The following is a 27390-nucleotide window of genomic DNA, read 5'->3' as shown; positions in this document are numbered from 1 at the left end:
CTTGTAGTTGGTGAGGTTGTGGATCGTTGAGACCTCGGTTGAAAGACTTTGTGGTTCGGTAGGTTTATTGCTCTTTCCTGTGTGGTTTTGTTATTTATTTTTGTCCTTTGGTTATGGTTGTTGAACCAGGGGTAGTAAACCCTCCCACCGCACCCTTTCATTTTAGTTGCCTTTTCTTTCGGGCTCCGATGTACGAATCCGCGGTGGGTGGGAATGTCTGGATGGGAGACCTAGCGATTGCTCGCATGACACTTGTATCTTAGCTGCCGGGGATTATGTGGGGTCCAACAATCAGTGCAGTAACATCTGGACCAGGGACAACTGGATAGAGTGAGGGGAGCTTAAAGGGTCAACAATGTTGGGGGCCCAACATTGCCAAAGCCAGTAGGATCAGAAGATGGACCTTTTGGGAACCAGTACAGCCAAAGTCAAAGGGACAATTCCAGTCCTGATAAAGATCTTCAGAGGAAAAGTTACTTAAGCAGTCAATAGTTCTTGAAGAACACTCCGTGACTCCAGGGGAGACTTGCTGTTTATACACAGGCTGAAAAGCCTGCACAGAGAGTTGAGGGCAACTCAGACTTGAAGAAAACAGCATTTCCCAAACTAAGAAGCACCGAAAAATGGCACAAAGTAATTACATCCCATGCCCCACAGTACTTAAAGATGAATAAATTTTAGCTGGCTTCCTTCTAGGTACAACATTGCAGACCCCGATTCCTGCTTCTTGGTTACGGTGGGGGCCCTTTGGTGGGCTACTGTGACAGCACTCGGCAGAAGGGGCAGCAGCAATGGATTCAACTCACTTCAGTGTCTCTTTGTGGTTTTGCCGCCTTTTTCTCAGCGCCAAGAAGAAATTAATATCGCTGGTTGGATTCTCTTCAATTACTCAGTCCTTAACTCTGGGGAGGGGACTTTTGGTAATTAATTCCTGCCTCTGGAGGTCCACACAGATGCCTGCAAAATTTCAGTCGGTTTTGATCTTCGGAAGACGATGCACTCGATAATGGTCCAGGTACCCAGGTATTGGTGTTACGCGGCCCGGGAAAGTCGCATGACGTCAGGGGACAGAGATAGCATGGAGAGTATGCGAGAGCAGGACAATCACGTGTGCAGCTAGACCACATTGTTATCATGGGGGAAAGCTGCATTGTAAAGGCAACGGTGTTGTGCAATGTGTACTGCATGATAGCAGGTAGGTGGCCGTGCCTTTGGCTATTATCCATAGGCATGGAGAGCGACACGTACCCGTGTGTCCTGGCTGGTTCTTGGTTGCATATATGTAGCTGGATTTAGAATGGGGTGAATTCAAAGTGCGGCTAAATTCTGGCCATTCGCTATATAAATGCACCTAGTAAAATACAGGATTGCTTACCCTCAAAAGATACATCTAGATGCAAATACAATGGCTACACTCAACAAGCCATCTAAATGCAATACATTGGCTAGCTTTGGAGTGCAGCGATATTTCAAAACTGTGGTAAGCACCGCATGGTAGCGATAAGGTAGTGGCAGGAAAGCGCAGCACCGACGACGGGTCAAAATTCAGATTCAAGAAGCAGGAACTGAAAGTAGCTCCTGCGTCTCAAGGATTTGCCCCTGACGCAGGAGCTGTTAAAAGTCTTATATTTTTTTTTAGGATACCGTACACATAAATTAGTTGAAAACACAAAGAAAGAAATCTGCAGCAGATCTAAATATTCTCAGAAAAGAAAATAGATAGACGATACCCCTTTTTATTCACTCTGGAATGCGTAAACAATGGTGGAACTTGCGTTTATTTACAATCTGCAATAAGCACCCTAAAACGCATGACCACACTCACCCGCTTTGTGTTCCTTTGTCTTGCACTCTATTACGACTATCTTTTTATTATGATCCTGTGCAATGCAGCTTCATATTTATTGCCCTTTTATTTAGTCTCATGCCCAATTTATTATATGGTCTCTCTTAGGAGCCATATACAGCATACTTGAATGGGAGATGTTCTTTATTATACCCGACAACCTGGTGCACGTGTGCTGCCCCAACTTCTGTTGACCAATATTAGATTGAAGGCACATTTTGGAGAGTCACAGAAGGAAACCAGCCAGTTTTAGCCAAGTGGCTTTTACAGCAGCTGGAATGATTTCCAGAATAAAACACTCTCCTTAACAAAATGACAAATCTTATACAACATTAATAATCTCTGTTTAATGTTAGAGTGATAGGCCTCATGAAAGCAACCGTCCAGCTGTAATTGCAGGCATAGTTCGTAACTGGCATTATCTGCACCTTACTGCACATTAAAATGATGTAAATGTCAACGTGTAAGTGGAGAGATTTGCAAGCAAAACCTACATTGGCACTTTCTTAAATCTGCATTCTCCATTTAGAGCTAAAGTCCGCTCAAACTTTAAAAAAGAAACAATGTGGTTTCCAGCAGTTAGTACTTGGATGGCCTTGTGTAGCAGTTGTTCATAATATAAATTGTACAGCTGTTATGCGTTGCAAGAAAAGAGGTTATTTGGCGAGTAGACGAGCTTTGCAAGAAACATTGGTACTGTCCCTGCATCCATGTAAGAAAAGGAGTGAAAAAAAGCAGGGCTCAGGAAACACGTTTTAAATTATACACACTTTTTAAATTCTAGAAAGACAAGTATCAGTCACTTGACTTGTACACAAGCTGTTTCTACAATTGATACTTCTTGGTTTGTGATACTTTTAAGGAATTGGTTCTGGAGGCACACTTGGTCCGTTTTGTTTAGAAGTGACCATTGTCTTGGCTCAGGGGCGAGGTTGACAGGTGATTTATGCTTGTTCCCAGGAGGCTAATTCCACATGAGCTGAAACTAGCTCCTGCCTTGGACTTTCAAAGCGATTACCAGAAACACATCTCTGCCAGGAGCCAAATAGCACTCCTCAATTTCGGTCCCTGGTCTATGCTTCCAAGTCCAGCCACCTTACCAGTTTGTAGCAGTAGATGGATTTGTACGGTGCCCATGGCGAACAGGTGATGGAGGGCATGGTTGTCCTGGGACTCACTCTTAAGAGTGCTTCCTGGAGATGGATGGTCCCATCAGGGATCAGGTGGGCCGTAGTGGGACTGGAGATGGCCAAGGGAAAGGAAAATGAGGGTGGAGGAGGCCAAGGAAGCCTCAGCCAATTACTATGAAGATTGGTAGAAAAATAAATTAGACACAAAGGACTACGCCACAAAGGCAGTGCCTTCTAGAAGCAATCCAGCACAAAAAACGAATTGAAAAAAAGAAGACAAAAAAAAATAAAAACTCTAAACAAGACAGGCAAATCCCTCCAAAAGAACCACAAATAGGCTGTAAACCCATTAGTGTACAGGATGGCTATGGATTACCCTGCAAGAAAGAACAAAAGTTCAGAGGCCTGAACACCACCAGCTACTGGCAGACAGACACCAGCACCAAGAAAGGCTGGTCAAGCACCCAGAGGGACAAGAGGAAGATGCAAACAGAGGATACTGAACTTGTTTTTGCCATCAGTATCTGCTGCAGTCGTTCAACAATATCTCTGAATTGGAAGTATTCAGAGTGAAATAAACAGAATAGGAGGTCAAGAGAGCAGAGCTGACAAAGATGACACTACAAGAGACCGGGAAAATGAAAGGCTAGTCCTAGATGAGCACTAGTTGGCAAGACACACACACAGCAAAGAAGAACAAAGGATAGCTGATGAGCTAGCTGAGGAAGACCAATCCTCGCCTGAGTTAGATGGGACTAAATAAAGACAAAGTTGTCAAGACGAACAGCATCCCCCACACCAAGAAGGCTGGTTATGGACTCTCCATCCCATCTCTCAAAACATTTAGTTGGGGCGTATGTGGTGGGTTCCGATATTTTTCACATATTTCAAATTGGCGTCAATCGATGAAGATGAACGAGGATGACAGAGCTGCAGATGTGTTAAGACAGTGCCCAAGAATGGAAGTGAAGCAATACTCAGCTGAGTGCCTGTGCAAAAGCCAGCGTATGTGTATCAGAGAGGCTCCTGTGCAGAGGTTCAGCAAGACTCGCATCAGTGATTTTATTTTAATTTTTTTTTTTTTAAGGAGATGCAAGAAAAAGGGTGTTGTGTGCTTGGAAACTGGCGATTTGAGGGTGTCATGGCCACAGGCCCCAGAACACAAAAACCACACCATCTAGTGATGGGGCAATGGGTCACTTGACTCACTTATGTCCCTTTGGGACCCCATAAACACAGGGGCCCTGGCTGGACTCAGTCCTGGCGCCTTTGGCACCAGGCTCATATAGAGATGTGAGCAGGAACACTATTTCAGTGCAGGAGTGCTTTTACTTTGCAATAAATTTCCAGGAGTTGAAAGCCTTTATTCCAGAGAACATCCTCATGTGCTGACTCATCGGGTGTGACAGGGTGTGGCAGGCAGGCTGAACCTGGTGGCCGTGGCTTCAGAAGCTCAGCTATACAAGCTTCTCCATCCTTAAGGTCGGTACTTCGTGTTACTGTGCACTCGCGTGCAACGTGACACTCACCGCCACTTGGACCAGTTTACTCACCTTTGAAACCAGGCGTTCTCCTGCATACTCACCTCCAGGAAACTGGTGCTTCATCTGCAGACTCATCTCCTGACATCCAGTGATCTTGATCCCGACGCCGCAGAACCGCGCTCCGCATCCACGAACTCAGACCCTGTGAAGAAGAAGAAGAAGAAAAACAAGGTTAGAACATCCGTCCTAGGTCAGCGCCGCATTTGAACCCTGCGCGCCCAACAATTTACCAGCTACGGTACCGCCGGCTCGAGCTCCGCAGCTTCTGTCGGGCCGGCAACAACACCTGCAAGGGAAGAAAGCAAAAGAGCACAACATCAAAAGCAGAACGGACAGCAATACAAGACAAACCTTACAATACAACAAAAACAGATGAGGAAAGACAAAGGCAAATAGGAACACTTACCTGAAGTATAGTGGCTTAGTCGCAGCAGGACTGGACTACAACGTGCAAGGGACCAGTGAAGAAACTCGGTCCAGATCATACAAGCACCCCTGCCAGAAGCATTAGGACGAAGTGCTCGCCAAAACGAATCAGCAGGAGCAGTTCCAAGCAGCATCACCTATTACTACCAGCCACCACAGAAGCACAGAGGGCGAAGTTGGACACAAGCGACCTCACCCCCGGGAAAGCTGCAACCGTGCCCCAACGCCTCCGCAGACAGCAGGTGAGCGTAACAGAGGGATGAGTTTGAATAGGTGATTTGTCGTGATCGTGTTAGGAGTACATCTTGGATGTTTGTCATACAAAGAGGCGCCAACACCAAAAGGGACAAGGGCTTTCCCGAAACATGAGGATAATTGAAAACAGCATTACCCCAATTACAAATATATGAAATCCAATGTGGAGCAGCAGAAATATCAGGACCTAGGTGGGGTGGCAAGCCCATAAGCTTCTGAAATACAAATGGGTGTTGGGACTGCGATGGCCTTAGCCACAAAGGCAATGGCAAGTTCTTGGGGGTACAGAGAACGAGTCTAATCATTCAATTTAAAGGAGGAGCGAACAGGGAATCCCTCTGAAATAACCATGTTCTCCCTAAAAGCATTAGCACATCACCAGGTGGTCATTCATGAGATTTCTGAGAATTCTCCTGTGTGTTCTCATTAATGGTCAAAGGATATCAGCTATCCAAAGAAGTATAACCTGGTCCCTGGAACAGGAGTACCCAAAAGAGTGGGGATCGTTTTGAAAGGAAAAAGATTGATATTCACTTCCATGAAGCTACCATTCACTTCCATGGAGCTACTAACATATTCCCCAGGATCAGGGATGCCTGGGCTTGGTGGAGGTTAGAAACTAGACGAGAGAGGGAGGGAAGGCCCCACAAATTCTTCAATAAAACCCTTGAACCGCTTCCGAGCCGGTTCATGATTCTTGAGCCATCGGCGACAATTCCGAGGGATAAATCTCTACATCAGTAAGAAACACAGGGGTCGCAGTGAAGCTTACATGATCTAATGATGCATAGCTAAAGCAAAACATTGGAAATGCTGCAATGCAACATAGAAAAGGTTCGGGGGGCAGGGGGACACAAAACAAGCAAGATACAAAATCCCTCATCCAATATCAGACCAGAGTCATGAGTGCAAGTACTCTAATCTTAAGAACCATCTGTGATCAGGGGGATCACTTTAAATGAGTGAAAGGTTTAAATGGTTCCAGTACACATTTTTCTTCATAGTTTTGGTGAAGGTTGGTCCTTTTCGGCTTAAACTATGGCAAACAGTGCTAAGCACCGCAGCCTAGATGCCTTATGGTTCAGCCATTGACATGCTATTTCTTCACCATCTGCCCAGGGAAGATTGCAAAATGCAAGTTCATGGGGGTTACAGTTCTCCGTCCCTGGGTAGGACTATCTAACCCAGAGCAATGCTTGCATCTCAGGCTCTTATCTCTTGCCTCCATCCTAGGACTAGATCTAGGATCAAAACCCCAGCAAATCTTGGGGAAGGCTCCACTCCCGTTGGGGCAAGGCTCCACTCCTATTGAAGCACACACTATACAACTTCCTGCATTCAGCATTTGTCCTCTTCTCTTTATTTGATTTCTTCAAAATGCTTTCAAGTCCAATGGATCCAACATAGAGCACCAAAAACATGGACTTCAAATATAAAATGTAGTAGAATGTCACAAGTTACTGCAGACACTGTCTTGTAATAATTAACAGCATTTTAATTATGGAGAATGATTCTTTAGTATACAGGGGCAGGAAGGTCCCCGTTTATTTGTATACATGAGAAGAGGCAATAAACATCCCTCAGCTAGATTATCAAGGGGATTTTGGGGGGGGCTGTAGTTCAATTAACAGGGAAGGAGGTTGTTATCACAACTTGTTGCTCTACATGCCATCGCCCCTCGGTAAGCCAACAATAAACCAATAACCTGGCTGAGCAGGTGGGCTCCCTATCAAAACCTTTGCGAATCCCGCTGGGGTTCAGATCTATAGTATTGTGAAACTATGAATTATAGGTACAATTGTCAAACAAACTCCCTGTGATTTTCTGGATTTGCGCGTTTGTCGTATGACCACCATCCGATGGAGAGGGACTTCAAAAGCTACGGGAACCATCATCCAAGTGTCATTTTTTTCAAATGAAATCCAAGTTTTGATACCTTTTATTGGTTGTATAAGAATTGTTTGTATTACAATTGTCCGAATGACAATTGACCTTCTGCACAATTGACCGAATATAAACAGTCAATTAGGGTATATATGTGGGGGAAACCCCCCGCTGCAGGCCCCCCAACCAATCCCCTTATATTATTATTATCCCATATATATATATATATATATATATATATATATATATATATATCCATATGGTCATTTGTGTAGAAGAAGGTCAATTTGGACCACTGCAAAACGGTCAATTGCGTCATTCAAGCAATTGTACTCGAACAATTCGGGTAATACCCTTTTATTGGATTATCACAGTGCCAAACTCAGGTATAATTGTACTATTCTTAGTCTTACCTCACCAAAGCCAAGCCGTACAACAGCACCAGTTCATCGGATCCTGCACCATTGGTCACATCCATAATTTTACATCGAACCAGATCTGCAGTGCATGCCACAGCAAAAGGCATGCTACTCCCATACCTAAAAAACAGTCAATAACATTAGCACAAAAGACAGCTGGGAAATAAGCAAAACAGTAAGGTAAATGGTTCTAAAGCACTAATTCCACAAATAGTTGCAACTCGTATAGTAGGAAACCTATTGAGCTAGCCTAAAATAAGCAACGACAACTTTGGTATTTTCTTGTCTGTGCAGAAAGAAAGGGAGCGTGAGAGAGAGGAAAAAAAAAAGTTAAAAAAAAAAAAATAGGAGACCAAGAGATATACAGTACTGTCACTTCATGGAAGTCTCAGAAGACAGCCCAAGTAGTTTTGTAAATGGAGTCTTACCGTCCTGAACTGAAACGCGTTAAGTAGACTGAGTAGTGAAGAACGTTAGGGTGTGCTCAGGCTGAACTCCACTCAATCTGGTAGTCAAGAAGGACTATGCCATATTGGTCTTTCAATCCCATGCATGAAAGGTGAATGCCATTGCCTGTCCCTGACCTTAACTGACTGCCATTGGATTCAACCATCTGAATTAAAAGCTACACAATCTCAGATATAATAGCTCATTCAGGTGACAATATGGTTTGTGGCACGGACGGCCTCACAAACTCCCAGGACTCTAAAGTATGCACCGAGGGTTTTTATTTAACAAGTTACGACAGTCAGACATTCAACTGGTTGATCCATAGTGGGCCCGCCTCTCTAGTCTACCTGGGGACACCCAAGCACAGGCTAAACCATATATGGACAACTAGTGATTGGTGAATCCTACTGTCCGAAAGCTAGCTAATGTAAGGGCATAAAGGCTGTGATCTTATCCTACCCCAACACTCCACAGGTCCGTTTATATAATTATGGTTTTGCTATTGTGCTTTAGCGGGTACACAGCTCCTCTCTCCCACTCCTTTCCCTGATGTTCCTTCTACCTACTCTTTAGTCTGTTCCTTTCTTGCCCCCCCTCTACTCCATCTCTGCCACGCTCCCTCTCTAAACCTACAGTCTAAACCTAAAGTCTACCACGAAAGCAACTTGAGCCCCTTCTTCCCAGCAGACACAAAAGGGCTGGAATTTACCATTGGGGGTCCTGCAAATGAGGGGAAAAGTCAGGGTTGAAGTAGCTGTAGTACCCAAACAACCCAAGGAAATCATGGTGTTGGAAAGCCGGGACGATCGTCCCAGGCACCCCAAGAGATTACAGATGAGGCAGTGACCTGTGAGCGGGCTATAAGTATCTGGGAAGATTATAGGGAGGAGAGGGTTTTTATAGAAGCTGCCTCGTGGGTAGATGGTATTTGCTTAGGTGTAGGTTGTGCTGAGAGTTAAACGCCATTTTAGAAATTAGCTGCCATTTTGGAATCGAGTCCTAGTGCAACGTTGCAGCCAGGACTGTAGGCACAGGCTCAGAACAGAGATAATGTACATGCTGGTCGGGTTGCAGCATAGATAGCAGTTAGAAAAGCCTAACCCGCGGACGGTCATAAACCCCTCATTGTCTCATACTACAAGCATTCGTATCCCAGAAGGAATGCGCCCTGCAAGGCCATGAGGGGGCCGAAAGCTCCCTGTGAGCAGTTATCCCACCAGAAGGAAGGCACGAGCCTCGGACCTTCCCCCTAGCCCAGCCCAAAATCTATGCAACAGTGGCCAGATGCCCCAATCCCAATATCCCCCTATTCCTGAGTACCAGCCAGCCCCAATCCACGGACCATAAAACTGTTAGATCGCCAATCCATCAGAAAGATCACTGAAGAATATCCTAGACCCGTGTGATTTGTGCCGTGAGGTGCCAGGGAAAGTAACACATTTTAAACCCGGGATGGGAAGAACTTGAACGGCGCCGACACACCTGGGATCGAGCTGAGGTTTTAAGTTATGATGACCTGGACAGTATCCTCTGCGCCCATGTCTGCAGTACCAGGTGCACATGATGTTATTATTTGTGCCAATTAAGGACTTTGCGACCGATGACGTGCAAGGAAGAACCCCACATGGACGAAGACGGACAGGAAGAGCTCAGACCAATGACCTGGCATCCCATATGGGGCAGGCCAGCTGTGTATAGGGTCGTACCAACCAGCTACATGGATCTGTAACCTACGTGATGTAAGGCATAAAATAAGCATTGTCGCATAGCAATTTGATGTGCAATTCTGTAGGCTTGCTACTTAAATTGCCACTTGTGTAGCACAGCCTATTTAAATTACCCTGTTCTAGGAAAGCACAACCCTCCATGCATTCCTCTCTTACCCGCAGAGCTCTCTCTGCACTCTTTGTTGGCTAGAATTTCAAAGGAGTTAATGGAGAGTGCAGCAGTAATAATCTCCTCCAATATAAAAAAAAGTGCCAAAGTCCTGTGTGAGAGTGCTTGGCAAGACAAGTTCTTTCTTTTTTAATTACATATCAGAATTAATCAGGATGATACTTGTATTAAGCTAACTATATCCTGTTTGGCAACATTTATTTTAAGAAACAGTCCTGCAATTCCATTATTAAAAATATAAGTTGTTACATAATTACACTATTGCTACTGTAGAACACTGCATTGCCTCCACTCAATGTTTTTCAGTAAAGTTTCCGTTAGTATATCCAAATCTCATATTGTCAACTAGATTTCATCTTGCTGAGAAAAATGCATCATATATTGATGAGCGGACACATTTGAAAATGTACATGATCACACTACTAAATGCTTTTTGATGGCAACCCTAGTTCTGTGGCCTGCTGGTTGCATTCATCTGTGCAGCTGGTGCTCAACCCATGCGCTGATCCCAGATTCCTTAACATTCTCCCTCAACCCCTTGTTGCTTTACACCAGCTACCCTAAAAGGGAGATAGCAGCAAACTACAATACTCTGCCCAGTCCTCTGCCTGCTTCACCATCCACTCTGCTTAGTCTCTTCCTTTTTCCTCTTGCATAATGACTACACAAAGTTGACTAGATGTGTACACAAAGTAGCGATCAATGCTTCCATCCAGTCTATACATCTACAGATCTACTGCAATACCATATACTTTACTTAGCCTCCAGAGATCGCTTTGCTCTACTATTGATTGCATTATTTATTAGCACCTACAGGAGAGGGTTGGCCAATCAGCAGCCCGCATCTCATGCCGGCCCGCTGCATCTCTGCCTAACCTTCACCCTGTCCCTGGTGCCCCAAGTCGAATCTCCATTGGAGTGCCACACCTCGACCCTCTTGTTCCCCCCACGCGCCTGTACACCTTCTGGCTCACCTTCAGTTCCTTGAAACAGTAATTTCCATTTATACGTCTAATTTCTTTAGAAGGGCAGCATGAATTGCACAAAGCATGGTTCCTTAAAGACAAACAAAAATATCTGCACCACAGATGGCGACTCCGCGCACTAATAGTGATAAATACTTCTTTTACGGCCCTGCACTGCTGAAAAGCTGCGCTTGGGCCTACCTGACTCTAGGACGGTTGCGGCCCTGCCGTCCACTGAAAGTGTCATTTAATGCTATAATGAAAACAGTAGGACTGGCAAAGCCAGCTGCAACACCATACTACGTACTTACGGTCAGGCTATTACTTTACCATTTTCTTTTCAATTCATTAAACTTCTGAAGTTCTCGTCACACCGCAAAGGATGGGTCAAGCAATACTGACTGCACAAAGCTAACTGTTTTCGTAGAGTTATTACTTTTTTTTTTTCTTCTTTTTAAAAATTATTATTTGGTTTATTACAAACCTCAATAATTTATCCGACAGTTCTCGTCATTAAAAGAAACAAAAAGGAGAAACATCAAAATCGCAACGTATCCACTTAATGTTCATGATCGAAGATTGTTAAATTCATTGAGGTGCTCGAGTCTCCCGTCCTGGTTTCCATCGATAAATTCACCCAGCATCATGATTGACCACCAATCCGACACAGAATACGTTTTTATAAGTGCTATGAATGGACCTAGATGTCGTGTCCTTGGAACCTTTAAATTTGGACAAAGAAGCGTTACGTGTTTTATTGATTCCACCGATACTTCTCGCTCACAAAATCTGCAATTTGTTTTGCTCTCCACTTGCTTGTAGACCTTCAGGATCTTTTTTGTTGGATATAGATTGAACCGGAGTCTCAGGAAGCCATGCCTAAGTTTAGGACAAAAGGAACTTGGTCAGATATTTTGGGAGATGGTTGGATCTCTACCGCTTCCTGATGCAAGCCTTCAAGAAACTGACCCGTATTTTTTTTTAAATGTATTCTTTTTTTTTTTTTTTAGTGCAGCGTAACATCCTGTCCTCTTCCCAGTGATTTTCTTTACCTTCCCCAGACTGAATGTCAATGTCTCTAGGTCCGTTCCTATCTAGTCCAGAATTGAAAGACATTACAAGTTCCAGAAATTAATTAGATTCCCGTTATTCTTTGTTAGTTCTTCTTTTAGGATTTCATATGGCATGGGAGCTATTATTGGCAGTGTACATTTCCTGAAAAGACTAAGCGTTCCCCAAGTGACTCTAGCCGACAGCGATACAAGACCCTGCTCAGCTCAAATCACAGACATTGGTATGCCCCGTGGGATTCGCAAAATTGTTCTCCACAGAATTCCCCTCATAGGATGACCACACCTTTGCTGATGTGCAGAAACAAGCTCAGCTCCATGGGTTAAGACGGGGACAACATTTAAGTTGTAAAAAAGCTACCGCTGGCTTGACTGAAAATTTCCCATATTTTCGTTGTATCACTCGGGTCTGTGTTGTGAGATTTTTTTTACCCTCATTTCAGGTCAAATTCTCATGGTTCATCACAGATGCTAGAGTTTAAGTATGCACCGTTTAAATATGCACCCAGGTAGGTGGTAATTACGTCCAGAATCTCTGAATTTAGGTGCCAGCTAAAAGGCTTTTTGGATGCCTGTCCACATCCAGTACCAAGATGTGTGATTTTGCAGAGTTGATGTCTAGCCCATTAGCCGACATGGGCATTCAATCTGCGCTGTAGCCCTATCGGGGTTTGGTCGATCAGGACGAAGGCGTCCACATAGAGCATCCATCCTAAGTCCTGACCTCCAATCTTCACAGGAAATTATCTTTATGTTTTCAATGAGCTCGGCCAAAATCGCTCAAAAATAAGTTGAAGAGGGTTGGGGTCAGCAGACAGCCCTGCTTCAATCCTTTATAAGTGTGAATTGCCTCAGTGGGTTCCCCCTGTGTGGTAAGTCTAAAGCAGACTTTGGTTGACGCATATGTCTCCATTGGTGCCAGGAGATCCGTGGGACAGCTTCAGAGTTTCAGCTTGGCCCATAGCAGCCCTCGGTTTACACTGTCAAATGCCTTCTTAGATCGATGAAGGTGATGTTTAGTTTGTTGTGTGCCCTCCATTTCAACAGGTTCAAGATAGAGGTTAAAGTCCGTCCCTAACCCTCTAACAAACACAGTTTGGCAGGGGTCGAATCTGTTTGCTGAGGCTATCCACTTCTGTAGGTGGATTAAGATTAAGGAGGCATACAGTTTGTCCAAAATGTCTAAAAGAGCAATTGGGAGGTAGTTCGAGGGGTCAGCCCTGTCTCCCCTCTTCAATAATGGGATAATTACTGCCATCCTCAACGTGTCTGGCATCACACCTGCCTTGTTTACTCGCCTGAATAAAGTCTCAATAAAAAGGTAGCCAAACTTCTGGGGCTCTTTTGATTATATCGTAAGTAAAGCCGTCCAGACCCGAAGCCCCCCTTGAGTTCGCTTTTATTTATTTTATTTTCTTTAAATCAGATATCCCTTGGTCAAATGGACCAATCAAAGGGCCTCCCTCGTTTATGCAGTTTCATCATACTCTTCATCCTTGCCAAATACATTTCCATAAAATTCCACCCACTCCTGTTCTTGCACTCCAATAGTAAAGAGTGCTGCCTGGGAAGATGTACAAAGACCAATCAGGCTGCTGTTTGGGTTCTTTAAGATTTGAGACTTCACCTGGCTTATCAGCTTGTTCGAGACAAATATGTAGTCGAGCACGCCTTCTACCCTGCCATTCGACTAGGTCAGTGCACCGGGGAGGTCCCCCTTCATTTGTACATTCAGCACTTGCAAGTCCCTCATCCACATAGCTTCCAGCCAATTGTTGGCTCTGCGCTCGGCCTTAGACATGGCCCCCATCCGAGCCTGATGACATTTTGTTGGGGGTTGTCACAGGAGAGGTTCAAATCCCCACATAACTGTTACGCTCACCTGACATCCCCGGGGGCGTCTGGAAGGCTCTGAGATCTGGAACCCTGGATGCGTAGTTGCCCAGTGCTGAATAATGAATCTGCAATTACAGAAGGGAGGATTTGTGATAACCGTCTCTAATGGGTGAATCTCCCACCTCCCTCTGACCGATTCCCTTCCCACTGGGTTCTTTTTTCACCTTAGTTATTTGTAGGGTGAGCTATCCGTCCTGCGTTTCTTGTGCAGGGCGCTTGAAGTTTGTTGGCGAGCTGCCCAAGTTGCTTCACTGGTGCAGTACGCCTTCCTTGGGTCACCTGCTGTGACTCCGAATCTGCTGGTAGGTTTGTTAATTGTAAGTCTTTGTTCTGTTTATGGCAGGAATGTGTTAATGTCTTTATCTCCTTTTCAGGTGCGAAGGTCTTGATGCTGGAGTGCCGGATGGAGAGGCACTATTCTAGTTAAGAGAAAGCGCAAAGCGCAGCACCTTTATTGTCTTTTAAAGCTAACCTGTGTTTTCTTCTTCTTCTCCTCCTCACAGGCCGCAGTGGTGCTGCAAGCGCGATGAAAAAAAACAGGCCCCCGGAATCCGTTAAGGTAAGTACAGCGCTGTGCGGTTGTTTAATATTGAAAACGAACCTGAATAGGTCTCTTTTCCTTTGCAGATGTTGCTGTGGTGCTCCGGATGGAAGCGTGGCGTAGCGCGCTGGAATTCAGGTAAGACTGATGGAACTCGATGTTTTGGAAGCGCGCGTTCTAATTTTTTTTCCCCCCTTTCTCGTTATTGCAGGTCACAATGTTCGAACAGCAGCTGTGGTAGCGGTCCTTAAGCTAGTACTCACAGGTGAGTGATGTTTATTCTTCTCTCGGTTTCCACAGATGCAGCACAGTTGAGATGCTGAGTGCTGTGCTGGATGGTGTTTTCTTAGGTAAAACAGAATAATCTGGTTCTTGTTCTTGCAGGATTACAGGAAGATGCTGAAGACCAGGAGCTGGACACGGTGAGCGTCACGCTGCTGGTTGCAGAACAACTCGAAGCGTGTTCTGCAGTCAGGGTGTGGTTTATATAGCCCAGGGAAAGTAGTTCCAGGCCTGCCACACCCAAAACACTAGACCGCATGGCTTGGTTCTTAGAACTAGACTGTGTGGGTGCTTGCATGTTGGATTTAAAGGCCCATGAATATAAATGGGACAGCCCCTCCTTCCTACATATGAGCCTGGTGCCAGGACTGGCTCCAGGAGCCCTTTTGCAGTGGTTTTAAGGCCCTCAGGGAGCAGTGGAAGACTGATTGTGGCACAACTTGTGCCCCCTCATAGTGGTCATGACAAGAACACAATGGCGAGGTCAGGCGAGGTCATCGTAGTTGGCCGAAACTCCCTAAATTGTTGTCAACACTGAATCGATTAATGAATCTGTGGAGATCGCCTCTGGGTTGCAGTAGGTTTGGGGTTGAATGACTGAGGTAAAAATGTTCGAGGGAGAAAAGGCAGAAGATCATTATATGGAAATAACCTGTCTTTTCTCCCCTGAACATTGGCCATACCGCCACCCTCTAACCCCCTTACTTACCTTGCCTCCGACGTGCCGGTCCCTGCGAGGCTGGTTCCCTTTCACTTCCGTGATCAGGAAACAGCGCCGTAGGGTGCTTTCCTTCCGCCCTGTGCCTCCCCTTCAGGTCAGCTGCAGGGGTGCCCCCCGCAACCCGCACTCACTGTACACCCCTGCATCCCTTTTTTTTTGGGGTACTGCAGGACAGCTGCGGGAGACACCCCCGCAACCCAGCCTACAGTATAGTAAGCGGGGGGCTGGTGGAGGAAACACCGCAGCAGCCCTATACCAAAAAGACCTACCCAACCAAAAGTCAAACTTTTAGAAGGTGAAACATTTAGTAGTAGCTTATTTACGACTTTTGGTTGGGTAGATCTTTTCAACTCTTTTTTGGATGAAACCATTTAGGATGCGGAGCATCAACTTGGAATTATTTTGCATGTCCTCCCTGTAAAGTATGAGTGACTGAACAAATGGATTTGGTGCTTTGTTTTTCATCACAGTCCACCTCCTCCTTTGACTTAAGAGGTTCATCAGCCTTGACGCCGGTCTTCCTCTGAAATCTCTGTAGGGTGGATTCAGGAATGAAGCACTCTATCGGGCAGATTGTAACCAACAAATCTTTAACAGATGTTTGTATCCTCTCGTGTTCCAGGAACCCATCATCCATTGCCCTTTTTCCCCCCTTTGGATTTGTTGTTAAGTGGAGGCGGCTCCCGTCCCAGGGCCCGACACGGATAGGAGGTCCCGGTAGACGTTGTGGCCGAGGACAAGTGCATCATTATTTTATACAGTTTTCTTTCTTTCGGGAATTCGATTATTTTAATATCTTACGTGTTAATGAGTCTTAGCAATGGAATATGATGAAGTAGTCTCAATACATTTGCTCGAATCAAGGTGAAGACATCTTCGGCCGGTAAGATCCGCTCTAGCATCAGTTGTGGCCGGAGGGTGGCTTGTTTGTTTAATCCCTCGATGGTGGCATCCGTAGATTGTTCATTCCGGACTTCATGGCTTTTCCCTCGGGAGGGCTGATGTTCGTTTTTAGTAGGGAGGCCACAACTGCCGTCTTGCGTTCTGAGTCGGGGCAAAAATTTTAAATCAGCCTTCTTGCGCTCTTCGGCAAGGGTATGAAACGGTGGGGCTGCCACCTCCTCTGGTAGTCTTCAGCGGGGCCCTCCTTTGCCAGTGGGGTGTGCCATTGTCCCTGCCCAGTTTCTTCCCCTTGCAGACGTCGCTCCCCGCCATCGCCTGCCTCTTTCAGTGGTCGCAAAATTGGCTTTGAGATCTACATGGTTTTTGTCATTAGCTGGGGGCTGTGTCAGTGAAGGCGCCGACTTCTGCTCATATGGGAGCTCTGCTCTTGATCGAATGAGTATACGAAAAATTCCATAAATCCGACGTTCTCGCTGAGGGGGCCCCGAGCTGATTTTTTTTGTCGAGATGTTTCCTTTTGGGTACCCGTGTAGTAAGCAACGCAGAGTGGAGGGGCACCTTCTCATTTTCTTTAGATGAAATTGTTGGGCTGGATAAGTTGTGGAAGAAGCCCTCAGCAGCATAGGATGTTTATTGTTTCGCTTTAGTGACCTTGTTTCGCTTTAGTGACCTTCTTGGTTGATCTCGGGTGAAAGCTCTTATTCTGGGCTGAAGATCCCATTTTCTTTCTTTTGATTGGTGGAATATGGAAAACGGAGAGTCTGATCCAATCTACTTTTTTTCAAAGTGTCTAGGTCATAGATTTTCTATGGATGGAAGAGGTGGCAAGTTTCCCCTACCGGTAGATGAGTGTCATCCGGTTGGTTGTTCACGGTTGGTGCCCTGATGGGATGTGCTCCATGAAGCTGCTTTTGGTACCCGTCGTGGAGACCTCTATTTCACGAGCAGCCTTTTCTGCCTCCCCGAACACTCCGCTAGGAGGTTTGGCTTTCAGAAGCAATCCCCTGTGTCACGACTCTGGCCTGTCGCTGTTTCTAGTTTCTCTTTCAGGATCTCAAACAGAGAACCCAGGATGTTTCTCTTGTCTGGTCGCTCAATGACCAAGGCATTATGAAGATTTTTCTGAATGTACGATGCCGTCACTGCTTTATTAGCTACTCTGGATTGTAGTGACTGTATGATTCCACATAGATCAGTTTGTAATGTATCATGGGCAGCAATGTGGCCTGATCCTTAAAGGACTCATTCATTTTTTCCATAGAGATTTAAGTATGGAATAAGTGCAGTGGTTACCGCGGCCATGATGTTGGCTTGTGTATTCGGGATCTTAAAACTTTGCGCCATGCCGTGAAGCATTCTGGGTGAAAATAAGTCATTCTCCAATGATTAGTCTGAGTCAAGGGATCTCGCCTGCTTATTTTCTGGGAAGAGGGGTGGCTCTGCAGTAAAGGTGATCAATCAGTCTTGATTTTGGAATAGGTCCTTACCAATTAGAAGGCTTGCTTCCTTGTCCGATGCCTTTGCAGATTTTATAATAGAGAGCTCGACCTCTCCGGTAGCCCCCTCCTCAGCAGAGGTGTTGGGCTCTTGGGGAACTTCTTTCAGCTGATCTTTGTTACGGGTCCTTGCCCATCCAGGTCTTTCTTAACGGAGGCAATATCCCTTGCAAATCTAACCCCTCTCACCCATTGACTTGCTTGGCTTTAGAGCTGGCTGGAGTCAGGAAGAGTGGTTCCTCCCTTGAGGGAGCATGGGCTCCCATTTGGGGAGGAAGTTGGGAATTTTGTGATAGCACCCTGTTGGGGGATCCTTCTGGTTTTGTTGGCCATTATGTGGACGGAGCCTCGAGAGTTTTACATTTGTGGTCGACAGGTTCTTTTCCTCGCATTTTGGTGGGTGGCCCTTTCTTTTGGGCAGAAGGCATGTCTATCTCCAAAATGTCAGCAGCTGTAATGTCATTAGCGTTGGGCTCTGTTGGGGAAGCCAGTATTGAGGACGACTTTGTGGTAGCAAAGTTCTTTCGAAAAAAGCTAATTTCAGTAGTTTTAATCAATGAAGATGTAGTATCCTTCACTTGTGAGGCCCTCGTTGCCTTTATGGCCCTAGTCAAACCTGAGCACTCCAAGCCTGCTGATCGGTCGCCAGTCCATTATTTTATGTCATTCAATCTCAGCCTCTTCACATTCTGTGTCTGATTCCACTGGAGATCTGGAGAGTTCTGACTTGAGTTGCTGGGTCTTCATTCTCAGGGGTGCAGGGTTGGCATTGGGTTCTCTGTGTTTGGAGTTTAGTTTTTTGCAGCACTGGTCTCACCCCTCTAGGGCCTGGCCGCAAGCATGGGAAAGCAGATGAGTAAAGGAGTGGTGGACTCTGGGGCCGGCAGCTATAAGTTGGAATTGGAGTTAAATGCTAGCAGCGCAGGCAGCGTAATTCACAGCAGTTCACTTACCAATCGCTGCAGCTGTTCAATTATTCATGCATGGTAAAACATTCTCCTGGCCCTCACTCCTCGCAATCCGTGACGCTATGCGTCCGAAGAGCGGTTTGGCTGCTCCTTCAGCAGCAAGGACAGACTCAGCACAAATCAAAGAAAGCCTGCACACTGGAAAGACTCCTCACACTCTTAATCTTTTTTATTTGTGTCCATTCATACAGCTAACCATTACATTTCACAGACACTCATCTCATTAATGTCTTAATTCAGTGGTACACAAAAATGCTGTATTGGTGGTCATTTTATGAGTTGGAAACAAATAAATTCTGGTGACATTAAAAATATTAGTCCAACATTGCTAATCAAAAAGGTTTGTTTGCTATTCAAGAAAACTTTAATTAGAAAACTCTGCTAATCAATTTTTGAAAACGAATGTATGCCTTGTGATGTACATCAGTCATGTTAGGTAAGGTTGTCATATCAATGATAAATCTTCCTGACCTGTGCCAACCCCAGAACTTTTTACTTTGACTAGGTAACTATTTTAACTTGTCCCTAGGTTAAGGGGAATCTTTTTCCCCTCTCACCTAGTCTTTTACTCCTTTTATGGGTGACCTTTTTATGTCTCTTCATAGTGTATGGTTGAAGTTCCACGAATTCAAGAAGTAAATCTCGTGTTGCAGATTTTTATTAAAAATTGACACAATGGTACAGAATAAAATATTAAGAAGGGACCAGTTGTGAATCAATACTGTTTTTAGAAGTAGATTAGACAGGGATAACTTCTTCCCGTCTTTCACCTAGATAAGGGGCTCACCACTGCCGACTAGGGACAGTACACCCACACATGGAAGGAAAGTTAAAGTCTTTGCAGGGACAGATAGCTATTTGTTAGCTCCACCCATTAAAGTATTTCCTTAGGTTTACACCTACATTTAAGTTGCTGGTAGCTCCTTTGTAAAGTTTATAGGTTTTACGTACCTTGCGTTAGCGGTGTGACATCCTAAAATAGGTTAAAGAGCTATTGCTCATGTCAATCTGTGTTACACTGATCTGAAAAGCAATTGTAATCGTATATTACAACATTAGGTTTTACCTGCCTAGAATAGCTGTGTGCCATTCTTGAAAAGCGGTCTCTAGGTGTAGCCGACCTTGGTCTTCCTGGCGCATCCTAAATTAGTGTAAAGAGTTCTTGCTTATCTTAGACTGTTTTCCACAGAGCTGAAAAACAACTGTAATTGCACATTACACCAAAACGGTCTTACTCACCTAGTAGAACTGTGTTATCATAAAAGTAGTTATAGGTTTCTACTGTGCCTTGAACAAGTGTTCCACTGGTTACAAAAGTATACTTGCAGGTTGGTTTACTAAGTGATTTCTGTGACGAGCAGCACGGTACAATTTCTAGGGTATACTACCCTTATATTACAGAAAGTAATCTAAAATTAACTCATGGTTTTTACTCCCCATGAATAGGTGTGCCCAATACTAAACGTGTTTGATAAGGTCTGAAATATCTAGAAATATTGTTAGTTTGCTTAATAAGATCTATGCATTTTAAAGCATAGGGTTATATTTTTATAATTGTGGTTAGATCTAATGTGATAGTATTTACACAAGATTTACCTTGATGTAGTTGTATTTAAAAAAAAACCTTCATCTTATACACCACACAGGGTTTCTTTTGACCATATGTGTACTACAAATTCTTTGCACTAATCCTACAGCCCCCCCTCCATCCTAAGATAGGCCTGGCTGCTTTGTCTACGCTACCATATACTCAGGAGGTACAGCCTTATACGAAGATTGGAGTCTTGTACTGTCTCAGTTGAATGGTTTTAGTAAGCCCTTAGTTGGACTACAGAAAACAAAACAAAATCGGTCCTCAAAAGTTGGGATGCTTTTTACCTTTATAAACTATTGCCCATGTTGATTACATCAGAGCACTCTGTGGCAGCAGAGTTCTTTGCTGGTGTGTATTTGTCTTTTTATAAGAATACAACTTGTTCTCCTTGCGAGAGGTGTGCAGGGCCTTTCCACCACCACCCCTCCCTCCAGTGGGTTGTATTTTTTCTGGTGCGAGCGTTGGGAGGCTTCACTACAATGGATATCCTTCTTCCTTGGACATGGGGCACTTTTTACTGCCTCGACTTTTCTGCGTTGTGGCAACACTAGGACGGTGCCCGCTTGGAAGTATTTCACAAAAGTCTGGGCCAGGTGATGATGTGCCACAAGCTTTGTTTTGATCATGCAGTCACAGACAAAGAGGTGCTTGAGGTGGTCCATCCATGTCTTGCTATAGACAACAATACTATCGAACCCTGGAGAAACTTTGCTGGGGCCCAACATCCGGTCCATTAATATTTGAACAGTGACTAGTGCCCCATGAAGGTCGGAAGTAGTACTGAAAATGTCCTTCAGGAGAGAAGTGTCAAAAAGACGCACAAGAAAGCTCAATTACCCCTCTTTTTGTCCACCTTGGAATTGGATCAGGGACAAAGAAAAAAGAATATCGATAAATTATCTATTTCATCTATCTAAGATTCACATCGAACAAAACATTTCTTCCAAGGAGTAAACAAAGTTAAAACACATTTTTAATCAATAAATTTCACACATGGGTATAAGGTGGGTGCTTTCCACAAGGCACCTCACGCATTTAAAAAGAATTCAGAATTAGAAAAACAAGTACTAAAAAGTCCAGCAAAAAACACATTTTCTACTAATGGTGTCTAAGGTTAGTATAGTGACAGTTGTAACAGATCACCTTAACAAACTGTATTCAAAATATTGATTGTTTTGCCATTAGGGGGGACATAATATGAATGTCCAGCATAGGAAGTGCTAGTGCTGTAAAAAAAGGACTCATTGATTTGAATGTCTGCAGAATACAGTTTGTTAAGGTGATCTGTTACAACTGTCACTATACTAACCTTAGACACCATTAGTAGAAAATGTGTTTTTGCTGGACTTTTTAGTACTTATTCTAATTATGAATTCTTTTTAAAATGCGTAAAGTGCCTTGTGGAAAGCACCCACCTTATACCCATGTGTGAAAAATGTATTGATTAAAAATGTGTTTTCACTTTGTTTACTCTTTGGAAGAAATGTTTTGTTCGATGTGAATCTTAGATAGATGAAATAGATGATTTATCGATATTCTTTTTTCCTTATCCCTGATCCAATTCCAAGGTGGACACAAAGAGGGGTAATTGAGCTTTCTTGTGCGTCTTTTTGACACTTTATAATTAGTCCCTACTCTAGCCCAATCCCTTTCAACAAAATAATTGGAACTCACCCTCCTTTACGCCTGCTTCAGGAAAGAAGGCAGACTGCTTCAGGAGAGAAGGCAGACTGCTTCTTTGCTCTGGCGTCTAGTGGAACTTTCCGGTAACCCTTTGTTAGGTCTACAGTGGATATAGAGCTGGCATCCGCTAGGGTTTCTACCGTTCATCAATGTGCGGCATTGGATAGGCAGACACTTGTTAATCTTCTAAAATCAATGTAAACATTTCAGGTGTGACTGGGTTTCGGCAGAAGAGCAATTGCGGAGGAGCAGTCACTATAAGCTCTCACAATAACCCTAACATCCAACTTATTTTCAATTCCTCAGAATCAATCTTCTTTCTGACCTCTGGTAGTCTGTAGGGCTTCAGTCGAATCACCAGAGTGGAGCCTGAATTTTATGAAAGATTCTTTGTCACTTCTTGGCTTGGGGAGAACACATATAGATATTCTTACATAGGTTTCAACAGGTCTTTGTGGCTGGACCACCGGCTGGCAGGATGTTCATCTCATGTAATGCCATGGGTAAACGAGTATCCAGAGTGTTGTAATCATAGAGAACCACTTTAAACAAGAGTAAACCAGACCTTTGCGCTAATCCTTATACTTCCAATGATCGGCGCCTGGATGCCCACTGGCTTTGGTGCAGTACAAATATAATAACATAACAATGATGAATTGCTGATTCAATTTACGTTTATAAATATATTGTATTGTTAAACATTAAATAACATACAAATGAAACAAGCAAAACTCTCCTCGTTCAGCCAACTCCTGTTTCGATCCATGATCTTTCTCAAGGCTTATATGTAACTTCAAACATTACAATACAACGAGAACAATAATCCGTGTAATTCTCAAACTGACTGTATAACATGTGTATTCATATCTTAACATGTTATCAAAAAGGGAGAAATGACTGAGACAGACATAGAAAAATAAATAAAACCAGTTAGATAAAACCAATCATAACTGCGACCACAAACACCTCTTGTGATTACTTGCAACATAAATCAACCATATTCGCAGGCTTGGTAAAGCAACCACAGTCCACAACCGAAAGTCACAAAACAAGAATTTTTATAGCGACTAGATCATCTCAATATTAACATCCATGCATGCTCGAAAGTGAGCAAAGTGATTCCTACATTAATATTCGTTACCGTGCAGGAGGCATCTATATGGAAACTGAGAGATCAAATAATGTTCCTATTTGTTTAAATATATATAAATATGATATTCACCCCCATTAGAGAGCCTCCCTCCTTCCCTCAGAGTGACATTCGCTGTCGCGGGAGGATGTTGGCGTCCTTCTACTACAGGTGGCTGTTGTGTTCCTGCCAGCTGAACATTTGTGACTTTATACATGTGATGCTTTGGGTAGTGCAGTTAAAACACCACATGATTCTATCCGGACTTCAGCTCCCAGAAGGCTCCGCGGTAAACTCACCGACTCTTCCAGGCAGAAATCCTATGCAGCGCCACCCGCTGCCGCTCGCAGTCCTTGCAGTAGAGGTCCTCGAGCACTTGATCCCATTCGGCCTTGCTTAACCAGGCCACCACGTGCTGCCGGTCCCCGCGGCGCCCGGACCTGCGACCCATCTCTGGACGTGCGCACCAGCACCGCTACCTACCACTATTGACTCGAGACTATAATAGTAGTGCCTGGCTCCAATCCGAGAAAAGGACCTTAGCAACGCTCCGACCCCTGCTCATCACGTGTGGTGCACGCTCCGACGTGTCTGCGAAGTCACGTGGCTCCGTTTGCGCGCTTCATCAACTCGTTGTCTTTGCATGGCGTGGCAGCAGGAGTGGTGGTAGAGCATTGGGGTCAAGAACTCCTTCATTGCTGCGTTATCAAGCGAATTTGATTTACAGGAAGTCTTAAACCTATCGCATACTTGGTTGTTATTTTATTGGATGCTGTGGGGATTCGTTATGTGCAAGGGGGTATTTTTTTTTGTGCATTGGGGCTGAGCAAGAACATTCCTCCCGTCCCAGGCGAATTTACACCATGCCGGTTTATAGTAATGCTGATTGTTATTTTCTCGTGGAGAGACTTTTTTGTCCTGCCTGCTAGAGAGGTGTGTGTTCTGGTGTATACTTTACTTCATACTTTTCTTATTGTTATTAAAATGGTCATTTATGCCTCAGTTGTGGTTTTGACAGAACAGAGCAACCGTGATGTCATGTAATTCTGATGAGAATGTTTTGTTCCACTGTATGTTCTATGGCAGTCAGTTGGAGCCTGCCTCTAAAGGGGGTGCCTGCTGTCTGCACGTATTGACTGATTAAAGAACTTATAAACTGCTTCCAGTCTGGACATTAATCTTAACATTGGCGACGAGGATTGCTGATGACTCACCGTGGAATCCTGCATCTTCCGTGTGGGTGGCGCCGAACGGACCCGGCTCTCCCTCCCTAGAAGACAGCAGGCAGGAGGCAGACGTGGGGAGGTGAGCACCAATCACTGTGTGTGTGGGTCTGGTGCTGCCGCTAGCTGTTTGTTGGAGTTGGGCACCAAAACCTCCAGAAAGGGGCCCAAAGTCGCCGAGGACCCTGTGTGAGCCGTTACCTGCGCGAGCCCCCAGAGCGGACGCTGGCGCGAGGCCCTTCCCGGCGCTGTGCTGCATGCGAGCTCCTGTGGGGAGTGGGGGCATTGAGGAGGCCAGAGCGAGCCACGGCGTGAGCTCGCGAGCGAACTTTCTCGCCCAGCGCGCGTCCCGAGACACGCGCAGTAGAGGGCGTGTAGGCCTTCAGGAACCCCGGTCCTCCCATTGTGACGTCGGTTGCTAAGCAACAAACCTTCCACGCCTCAGAGTGAAAGTAGAAGCACAGAACTATCGGGCAGACTGAGCAAACCCCGGATCTCCCATTGTGACACAAACACTGCCTAGCAATGGCGCATTCCCACGCTTGGAAGCAATTGATCCATTCATGCAGCAGGAACAGGAGCAATTATGACAAGACAATGTGACACAATATGTTAATGGGAGCCTACAACATATAAAAAAAAAATGTAAAAAAAATACCAAAAATAATAATTTTCTCTCTGCTGCCCATTATCACACTAGGAGGATAATCAACAGTCCTATTTTGGTGTGCCATTATACAGTTGCAAATTATGGCTACTTCCATTCCACCGCCTGTTCCCTTCCTGAGTGAACCGGGACGACCCCAAAATGCTTGGGATAGGTGGAGAGACATTTTTGAAAACTACCTGGTGGCCATGGGTGGGGAGAGATTTCCCTCTGCACGAAAGAGAGCATTACTTCTTCACAACCTTGGTATAGAAGGACGCAGAATGTATGATGGACTCTCTAGGCATCGTGCTCCAGATGCTGATGACATGGATGAATACATGTTTGCTCTTAACCAACTTCGTGATCACTTTGAACCAAAGAAAAACGTTAGTTTTGAGAGACACAAATTCTTCCAGAGGGCTCAAGAGAAGTCGGAATCTGTGGAATCATACATTGCTTGTCTCAGATCCCTGAGTTATACTTGCGAGTTTGAACACTTAACTGATTCTCTAATAAGAGATCAGCTTGTTAGATGTACTAACAATGTGAGAGCCCAGGAGAAACTTCTTGCAAAAGATATGAAATTGGATGAGGCTGTGGAATTAGCAAGAAGCATCGAGCAAACATCTGAGTATGTTAAAGAATTTAGGATTGACAAACCAAATCTCCCATCGGCCTCTGTATGTGTGGTTAATCAAAAGAAAAAAATTGGTTATTCCACAGTGAAGAGAGGAAGTGGAAACACAAAGAATATATGTCCTCGTTGCGGCAGTTCCAGACATGGTGTGAATTATCCTTCATGCCCCGCCAAATTTGCAGAATGTTTCAAATGCAAGAATAAAGGACATTTTGCTAACGTATACAAGGGTAATGCTATCAATAGTATAGAGTTCAAGCCAATGGACAATGGTGAAGATGGCATTGGAAAGGGGTATAACATTCATGAAGTATCCTGTACACAAGAATTCACACCAAGGCACATTTGTGAAATTTCAGAGATGTCTGGGATGACCAAAGGTCCTGTGGATGAGTTTCAAGTTGATGGTATTGAGCTTGTAATGAAAGTGGATACTTGCTCCCCTTGGACCATCATATCTCAAGACACGTTGATAAACATTTTGGGGAAGAGCAATGCTGTTGTTCGTCCCACCAATGTCAGGGTGTGTGGATATGCAGATTCTGATATAAACATCCTGGGTGAATTTCTTGCCAAAATTACTTATAAGGAAAGGGAATGCCAGGCCACCCTCCTTGTGGCAGAAAAAGGGACCTCTCTGTTGGGCTGGGAGGAGCAGAAGAAGTTGGGCTTAAGGGTACAGGCTAGTGCACGGGAGCCAGTCACCATTGCTGAGGTGGGAGATTCCTGGCCAGGGAATTTCCACAAGTGTTTTCTGAGAGTCTAGGAAGGTTGAAAGAGTTTGAGCATCACATTAAGCTTAGGGTCAATGCCCAGCCTGTGGTACACAAGGTACGTCAAGTACCACTGAAAATGAGGGCACAACTGAAGGAGGAGCTTAATAGTTTAGTTGACAAAGGGGTAATTGAACCAGTCGTAGCTACTGAATGGTTGTCCCCAATTGTTCTGGTTACCAAGCCTAATGGTAAAATAAGATTGTGTGTCGACCTACGGAGTCTCAATAAGAACATAGTGGTGGAGAGGCACCCGTTGCCAAATATTTCAGAGGTTTTGTCTACACTAGGAGAACCTAAGTTATTTTCCATCATTGATCTCTCTGCTGCCTATCATCAGGTTCCGTTGTCTAAAGAGTGTCAACATCTGACTGCATTCATCACTCCTGAAGGTGTTTTCAAGTATAACCGAATGCCCTTTGGTTTGGCCTCTGCAGCATCGGTATTTCAGAGAGTAATGGAGACAGTACTCAAAGACCTTGAAAAAGTGACGGTGTTCCAAGATGACATTCTCATTTTTGCCAAGGATGGACCTGAACATGATAGGATACTTAGATCAGTGCTGGTCAGGCTCAGAGATGCGGGTCTGACGGTACAAAGGGAGAAATGCAAGATTGCTGTCAGGGAAGTGGATTACTTGGGGCATAAGATCTCCAGCAATGGTATTTCTCCCAGGAAGTCGCTAGTTGATAGCATTGTGGGTGCTCCCCAGCCCCTGGATAAGGAACAGTTACGCTCGTTCATGGGGTTGGCGGAGTACTACCACAAGTTTGTTGATGGGTTTTCTACCATGTCGTCTCCCCTGAGAGATCTATTAAAAAAGGGCACCAAATATGTGTGGTCGGAAGAATGTCGATCTGCATTCAGTAAGATTAAAGATAGTATTGTGAAAGCACCTTCACTAGGAGGGTTTGTTTCTGGTAGGCGAACTGTGCTGGCTGTAGACGCAACCACATTAGGGCTTGGTGCTGCTCTGTTTCAGTATGATGGTAACATTGAACACATTATAG

At 44.7% G+C, this 27390-nt stretch overlaps 1 protein-coding gene across 3 annotated transcripts in view; it reads right to left on the bottom strand.

Moving 5' to 3' along the window:
* Positions 1-27390, bottom strand: part of LAS1L (LAS1 like ribosome biogenesis factor) — a 948139-nt gene that overhangs the window by 792249 nt on the left and 128500 nt on the right. The window contains exons 1-2 of one of the 3 annotated variants that reach the window (XM_069612530.1): positions 23398-23635; positions 7499-7624 (exon numbers count right to left, since the gene is read on the bottom strand). In XM_069612530.1, coding sequence (XP_069468631.1) covers positions 7499-7624; positions 23398-23549 — 278 coding nt within the window. In that variant the 5' untranslated portion in view covers positions 23550-23635. Of the gene's footprint in view, positions 1-7498; positions 7625-23191; positions 23326-23397; positions 23636-27390 lie in introns of those variants that run through there. The other 2 variants (XM_069612532.1, XM_069612531.1) reach the window with 2 other exon arrangements.

This window comes from Ambystoma mexicanum, chromosome 5p (genome assembly GCF_040938575.1).
Source record: "Ambystoma mexicanum isolate Mex_15411 chromosome 5p, UKY_AmexF1_1, whole genome shotgun sequence".
Lineage (NCBI taxonomy): Eukaryota > Metazoa > Chordata > Amphibia > Caudata > Ambystomatidae > Ambystoma > Ambystoma mexicanum.
This window is presented reverse-complemented; position numbering and strand designations above follow the sequence as displayed.